At 46.2% G+C, this 8,195-nt stretch overlaps 1 protein-coding gene across 1 annotated transcript; it reads left to right on the top strand.

The window, feature by feature from the left end:
* Positions 1-1,703: 1,703 nt before the first annotated feature.
* On the top strand, positions 1,704-5,471 carry LOC135384967 (uncharacterized). The gene is made up of 8 exons (XM_064614147.1): positions 1,704-2,204; positions 2,381-2,545; positions 2,649-2,835; positions 2,904-3,149; positions 4,105-4,276; positions 4,338-4,480; positions 4,806-4,953; positions 5,103-5,471. The coding sequence occupies exons 1-8, from the start codon at positions 1,704-1,706 to the stop codon at positions 5,113-5,115; spliced, it is 1,575 nt and encodes a 524-aa protein (XP_064470217.1). The 3' UTR covers positions 5,116-5,471.
* Positions 5,472-8,195: the final 2,724 nt, after the last annotated feature.

The raw sequence follows: 8,195 nt of genomic DNA on the forward strand, positions 1-8,195 counted from the left end.
TAATTTCTGGCTCTATTTCAGGCGGCAGCAAGCACGTCAACGGGATCAACTGGATTTGGTATGTTTTGTCAAGCCACGAAAAAATTGCAATTCTTTTTGCACGTCCCACAAAATAATGGTTATGTACGGGCCCTGAAAATTGTCGAGCTCTGTGAAAGGAATCTTGTGTGATGTGGCTGCCAGTGTTTATAACGTAATGTGGACAGGAAAATAACTGTGCCAGTGGAACAGGGACCGCAAAGGGGAAGATTTATTTTCATAGTCATTTTTATGTTAGTTATTGTACCCGCTAGGCCCACAACATATTCTTTTGAGTGTTAACACTCAAGGCCATATTTCAGATATGGAGGTCATGGCTGAAGCAAGTGCTGGGGACCCACTTCCCACTTCACGGCGCATCTCACAAGGGGATTATCCAGAAGGCTGTATGTAAACATCTATCACTGCAGTTCACTGTGCCGTAACGGGGATGCCACTAGGAGATTGGTGCACATCTTTTCTCCTGTTTTTGCACCAGAGAGAAACACAACATGCTTAATCCTTTTTCTTTATTTTTTTTTATTGCGGCATGTGGGAGAGTAAAAAGGGAAAATATGGCACAAAGAAAAATTGGTATTTTTGACAGCTGCATACATATCTTCTCCCTGTTGCCCATGTCTTGCAGCCATTATACTGGATGGACTACTACTGGAACCTCTGGTGCCGTACCAAACAGTCAGCCAGTACGGGTTTCTCTATACCTTAGTCCCAGTTGATCGTGAGGAAGCCATAAAGAAGGATGTGAGGCACATGGGAACACAAACAGCTGTTCCTTTGTGTACATTAGGTACTGAGAAAGAACACTTATTGTGTAAAGGTTGAAACGTGTATTTGTACACAGGCACTCAGACAGAGTTTGTTGCGTCGAGCACAACTGTGCAGACTGAGCTTAGCCTTCCTCCACAAACTTCCTTGGCACTGGCTGAAGGTGTCCCAGGGGACATGAGAGGCAGCGAAACTGCATCGCAGTCTACGTACCAATATTTCGATACTGGTGTGCAAAGGGCCTCAACTCCAGAGCCAGGTACAGCTCCAGATGTAGTGCCAGAACTCGATACCACGTTTGGATCGACAAGGTACGTGACTCTGATGTGCGGTTTTACAGACACCTCTAGTACCGTAGGTACCTTTAGCGTCCTGCATACAGAGGGTTTAGACAGAGTAATGGAAGCAACTGGAAATTCATTGCGTTATATTTATTGCTGAAGAAATGAAATGTTGCCTTGTGATCACAGTCCGTAATCGTTAGGTCTCTTACAGAAGGCCATTTCATTACTTCAGGTAGAAGATGAGACAAAGAATTTTCAGTCGTTTATGTAGTGAACTCCCTTTAAGTTAAAAATGGGTAAATTGAAATGTATGCTTCACTCAAACACACAGTGGTTTCCCTGGTATACTTACTGTGTTGTAAAATACATTCAATGGCTCAAATTACTGCTTAGCTCAAGCAAGCTCTAATGGATACTGGGCGGGGTGAAGTTACTGATAGTTTACTGTAATTTCTTAGTGTAACCTACATACATCACCCTAAACATCATTCACAGGCATGATTTAATCTTTTACATGCAGCATCCCCGACCCACATGATGCTACACTTCATACGTCGGACGTGGTGGAAAGTTCTGACGATGAAGAGTGAGTTGAATATTCTTAGTGCTGTGATAATGGAAAGAGTTGCATTGCAAACTCTGCCTTCTGCAGTGATGAACTCGGCAGCCCTCCAGGGTCCCATCATTCAAGACCATATATACGTCAACTGTGAGTCCGTGGCCATGGGCAAAGAAACAACACCTCATATGTGCATGTCTCCTCCTTTTAGGGAGGAAGGTGAACGCCTCTTTCTTGTTGCCGAGTCTAGTCTGCGAGAGCTCCTGTCGGAATTCTTGTGCTGTGGTGTCAGTGAGCTTACCACCACGATAAAGCCAAGAGGGACATGGGTACAAGCTACGACAACGTGCAGCTGCGGCAGGAAGCGAATCTGGTCTAGTCAACCCTGGGTCGGAAGCAGACCTTTGGGCAACGTGCTGCTGTGTACGGCCATACTGTTTTCTGGGATGAACGTGGCAAAGGCTCTTCGCATGTTTGAAATGTTGAGGGTGCCAGCACTGTCCAAGTCGCAGTATTACAGGACCCAGAAGGAGTACCTCATTCCCGCTGTCAGTTATGTAAGTATGCCATCTGCATGAAACAGCCAGTACAAACTCAGCACTACTGCACATTAAAGGCAATATTGTATTGCCCATATTTTGCCCTCTTGATGAGGAGCCACAAGAATGAAAGAACTTGGTTATCGAGTCCCCTTCTAATGGACAGTATACTGCTTTTTCCGCAATAATCCAAGGTTTATCAGACTAGACAGAAGGAACTCCTTGGACAGCTGCAGCCACGTCCCCTAACCATTGCCGGAGATGGGAGATGTGATTCTCCTGGACACACTGCCCTCTATGGAACCTACACCCTGCTCGAGACCACTGCCAACCGCATAATACACTTTGAATTGGTCAAGGTACTGTCTTCAGTTTTTGCTTTGCTCCTCACTGTTTCAGAGGAACTTTGGAGAAGGCTAACATCTACCACATGCTTGCTGTTTTGCTTATGTTTTTGTACAGGCAACCGAGGTATCGAGCAGTAATGCCATGGAGAAGCATGGGTTACAGAGGTGCCTGGCATTCCTTGAATGGAATGATATGGTCGTAGACACCCTTATTACAGACAGACACACTGGAATCAAGGCGATGATGAGGGACTGCTGCCCCCAGATAAAACATCGCTTTGATGTGTGGCACGTCGTCAAAGGTGCCTATACCAAGTGCATACTGTTATGGTTTTCCTGGGGATAATGACAACGAAATTGATGTTCCCAGGGGTAAAGAAGAAGCTATTGGCACTTGGCCGCTCTGCAAGCCATCAAGTGGTGAACTTGTGGGTTGATAGCCTCGTTCGCCATGCCTACTGGTGCCCAAAGACGAGTGGAGGAGACGGCGACCTTTGTCTTGCAAAGTGGATGTCGGCCCTCAACCACATTGTGGACGTCCATGAGCATGATGATCCCGTCTACCCAGTTTGCTACCATGGTGCGACCTCGGAACCCCGTGAGTGGTTGAAGGAAGGTAAGCATTTCACATTGGCATCCACGTCTTTTGGAGCAAAATTTTCCTTCTTCATTTTTTTTTCTCTCTACGTGAATACGTCTTTGCTGTCAATATGAGGGGGCAAACTGGCCATCTTGCAACATGATTTTGTCGACTTGACTACTGGACAGAGGTCAACTGGAAAAGTTTCATTTGATAAAACAATGCTCATTCAATAAAACAATGGAGTGCTATGAACGACACGGGTTGTTCTTGCATGTCATGGCATGGAGAGGGGGCTCAACTGAAGTGGGTCCCAAAACTGTCTAAGTTTTGTTTTGCTCATGGGTTACATTTCAGTCAAGTGGATATTATATCGTGTAGAGCTACAGCAGAGAACCGCAATTAAAACTGGAGCACGGAACACAGACAACCGTGTTCCGTGCTCCGGTTTTAATTCAGTCATGTACCAACAGGCCCATTCTGCCATTTCGAGGAGAACAGCAAGTTGTGCACGTATGGATGAGTGCAGAAAAGTTATTCTGGATTGACGTTGGAAAAGCCTAGCTACAAAGGTGAAAGAATAGAATGAGAGCAAGCAGAAATCAGGTCGAAGTATAGTAAACTGTAGTGGCGGGCAGAAATGTTGGCTTCACCGTTTGAGAAACGAATCTCAGCTTGAGAAACCAGTGGGGGCGCATGGGGATGGCAGAAGCGTAAAAAAGTAACACAGTACTAACGTCATGCAGTTCCAGTATGACCAGAAGATCACAAAGGGGAACAATACATGTTACTATGCTCATGAATGCATCTCGTGGGGAGACGTTTGCATTGATGCCCACAACTGGCATGCAAGCGTTGGTCATTGGCAGTGCACTCATAACATCCTTCAATAACATGATTCTCGTCACCATATATGGAACGTACATGTTCATGTACGTATTCATGTCAAACTCACGGTTGTGGCTTTGCTTCTTCTCTGCTTCTTTTGCAGACAGTGAAACTTACAGGAAGGTCACAGACATTATTGCAGCACCTGCCCTCCTCAAGGACATCCCTCAGCTGTCCTCCCAAGACCAAACGTACGGTCTGGAAGCCTTCCACAGCGTCATGCTGCACTTCACGCCAAAGACATTTTCGTTCCATGATGAGGGAATGCTAGCCAGGTATTAAATGCATGGGCGGGCCTTTCGAAGGAACATTGTAACATCATTATTCATGTTGTAGGACACAACTGGCCGTACTTCACTATAACGAAAATGCCGACCGTGCGCAATTGGAAAAAGAGGGGTCCAAGCAGTACCGCCTGAAGCCTTCAAAGGTTAAGAAGGCATGGCTTGTGGTACCTGTGAAGGAAGATGCAACGTACGGTATGTACCTGGCAGTGGTGCGCTGAACATGAGTGTACCCACGGTCATGAGTACAGGATGTCCATCTTTTTGCTGTAGATGAAAAACTTCACAGAGCGATAAAAGGGGTGTGCATGGTGCTTTTCTCGTGCCCGTGATAAAAAAAGAAAACAGCTGTCAACGTTGTTCTGTATCACCTGTTCCTATCAAAACTACCACAAAAATGGTGTTGGTTTTTTTTCCATTGCTCTGTTCATGAACTGTTCATTCCCCATTAAAAACAGAAATAGAAACTTTATACGGCGATTGGCCTGTGAGATCATGTTGCAATTATCTCCTTCAACAGAATATGCGACGGCACTTACAGCAGAGGTGTTACGTCGCATCAAACAGAAACACAAAGAACCACCAGCAGTGGAAGCTCGCCCAGCACGGTCAGCCTCTTATGGTGAAAGGCCAACCTTGGAAGAAGCTATGGAACGTTTTCAATCAAGGTATGTGCATGCCCCAATTTTGTCTTAAAAGGTGGCATATGATTAGACTCTGAAGTTTTAGGGTTTTTTTTAAACCCGTAGTATGCTGTATGTGGTATGCCTTGGAGGAGCGTTGCACAAGACTTTGAAATTTGATTTTCTTATTTCAGGTTCCGGAAGTAAATGTGGCTCCCTACTGGCAATAAAATTTGACAGCCGACCAGGATGCACCAGCCTTGATTCCAGCAACAAAAACGGCCCTTTTCAGGGCCACCCAACTTTTGCCACAAGAGGCTTTGCCTGCGTGCAGATGACCCTTTCAGAGGAACATTATAGAATGATAGCCTTATTGATTTTTTATACACCAAGAACATGAAATAATATCTGTTCTTTCCTTTCTTTCAGGAGCATACACCTGCAACACCAGGGAACGTAACCACAGTGGCTGCCTACAAAATGTATCCTAACAAGGAATAAATGTCTAGGAAGAGGAAAACAAAGGAGAGACTTGCATAGCGTATTAGTACACCAGATATGGATCTGCCAACATGAACACTCCGAACATCCCTGTGGCAGCGTACCTGTAACCGCCCAGACTTCACACCACATAAATGTAGAACCACAGCACAACATAATAAAATAGCTTAGGTTTATTTGCCTCCCATACATAATGGGAGGCAAATAAACCTAAGCTATTTTGTTATTCCCACTCCGTCATACTCCACTGTACAATAAATCGATACAATTATAAGGTCATTCTTTATTCCCGTCACTACACCGCATTGACAATCTACAGAGAATTCAAAATATTCCCACCTCGGCACTAACTTAGTCCAGTACAGTCTGGATTTGATGCCAGAGCTAATACTGCCATGTGTAGTAGTTTTTGATGTACAGATGGGTAGACAGTCTGTTGACTGCAACTGGAGATACAAAGTGACAAGACAAAACATCCCCCACACTGGAATGACGAAAAGACAAAAATTGCTGCAAGACGAAAATTTTGCTGACATAGGCACACTTGGTGTAAGTGAGCCCTTGGTCATCCCCCTTCCCTCCCATCAGAGGCTTAGGAGGATACTATTGGTGTGTGGTGTACGGATAAACCTATCCGTATACCACACACCTATAGTATCCTCCAAAACCTCTGATGGGAGGCAAGGGGGATGACCAAGGGCTCATTTATACAAAGTGTGCCTATGTCAGCAAAAGTTCTGTCTTGCCACTACATGTCTCCAGTTCCAGCCATCAGTATGCACCAGCTTGTCTCTCTTGTCAAGACACCCTTGCTTCAATGGTCCTAACGCTGATAGCCTTGATAGGACGTAGATGGGAACTCCCTCCTGATGGCTCGGACAACGCATCCAGGAACCTGTCGTCTGTTCCTTGGACCAAGGTATCCCCAGACCCATCTCGTGAATGACGAGTATGCCGTGAACCTCAGGCAGCTGGAAAAGACAAATCCACATGACATTTCTTTTTGTTTAGCAGTATATCTTGTGGGCATTTGCATACCTGCCAAATCTCTCACAGTGTTGGGAAGACAATGGCAAGAACAGAAGAACAGACACTATCCCAACCTTGGAGTTCAAAGCCTGTACATTCCTTTCTTAGTTCCGGGGTCTCCCGCATTTTGAATGTGGAAGGTTGGCAGGTGTGCAACATAGTACAACAGAAAAATGGTCCGCCTCTTTCAGGATGAACCTGATTCCAACAGCTAACTCCCTCCCGAACCAGCTTCCCTGCAATTCCGGCAAAATCCAATTTCTCCCAAAATATATTACTCTTACATTCTTCAGTAACATGCTCACCCCCCCCCCCCTTTATTGGCACCTCAAATGCTTCTGTTTTCAGACTTGTAAGACTATCCTTCAGAATTCCCACTGGATATCTGTCACTCAGGGTTTTGTGTTGCCAATCAGGCCATGGCTAACTGGCATAATTGAGAGCATGTAGAGACTAGCTGAGGCGACTGTGTTGCTTCACTTTTCCTAATAGAATTGTTGGACCAGGATTCTGGGTCGTTCCACGGCTGTCGGCCACGCTTATGATTTATGGGGGACAAACTTGTGGAGGCCAAAAAGCTGCTGAGAATAGCCCTTTTGTATACAACCCCTGTCCACTTTAGGTTCGACAATTTGCGTAACCAAAACACCCGACTAGCACCCGAGTTTACCCTTCCGAATCTTGATGGGAGGTCATTTAAACCGAAAAAAAATCATTACGGTCGTAATCATAGCAAACGGAAGAGCACTGCAGCAGGCTTACCTGTGGTCCTGGGGATTGAGTCGCCTAAAATGTTGATCATAGCGGCAGAATTGAGGCGCGTACACCACTAGAAGCTCCCTACGGAGGCAGATGTCCCTGAGCAATGGGTGTTGTGTTATGCACTGCACGGCGGCACTGTTGCACATTTCTACCACCCTGGCAACAGAATGGCAACACAGGCGCTCGTCGGGCTCCTGTGGGTCGCAGACTCCACACAGACACCTGCCGACAACAATTTCAACATTCTAAACTGTTTCGCACATCCGACGGCAACCATGCAAAGAGATACGTCACCTGAAAATGTCATCCCGCGGGTTAGCCGCAGCCACATCTCGTGCATGGTCGGCGGGTTCCAGAGGCATTGGGTCCGTAGAGTATGGGTCATCATCCAGCATTAACTCGTCGCCGCTACCGCTTACGTATTCGTCAGAATCTCCCCCAGACACAGAAACATCACTCTCGTTTTCAGACTCCACGTTTGCTACCTTCGCCTTCGCTTCGCGATCGCCGAACAGGCGGAACAGGCGCGCGGCTCGCATTTACCCAGGCCGCGCGCTGATTGGCCTTATCCGGGTGACGTTTGCTCCCACTTTTAGAGAGCGAGGGCGCAAGGATTCCGATTTCCTTTTCATCGGATTGCGCGAAAAGTACGCCGCGGATCGAAATGGTATTTTCGGGCCCATTTCAGTGGTCGGCAAGGAATCAGAATTCGCATTAGTTTCGAAATTGACCTCGGAGAATGCGACTGTCCCTTTAAGGGTAAGCGGCTGATCATTAACTATGTCATCTGTGACAATCATTCCATCGCTCTCAGGGTTCAGAATCGGAACCGCCGACTTCGTCTTCTTCGTCTACAGAGAGGGACTTGTTCTTTGACAATGCGTACTAGGTGTCCGTGACCGCTAAATATAGTCCATGGGCCAGACATAGCTGATGCTGCAATTCCTGCAAAAGTTTTCCCACTTTAACCATTACGGATGCTCCATCAGGCGTAA

The sequence above is a fragment of the Ornithodoros turicata genome, chromosome 2, assembly GCF_037126465.1.
Source record: "Ornithodoros turicata isolate Travis chromosome 2, ASM3712646v1, whole genome shotgun sequence".
In the NCBI taxonomy this organism is placed as follows: domain Eukaryota; kingdom Metazoa; phylum Arthropoda; class Arachnida; order Ixodida; family Argasidae; genus Ornithodoros; species Ornithodoros turicata.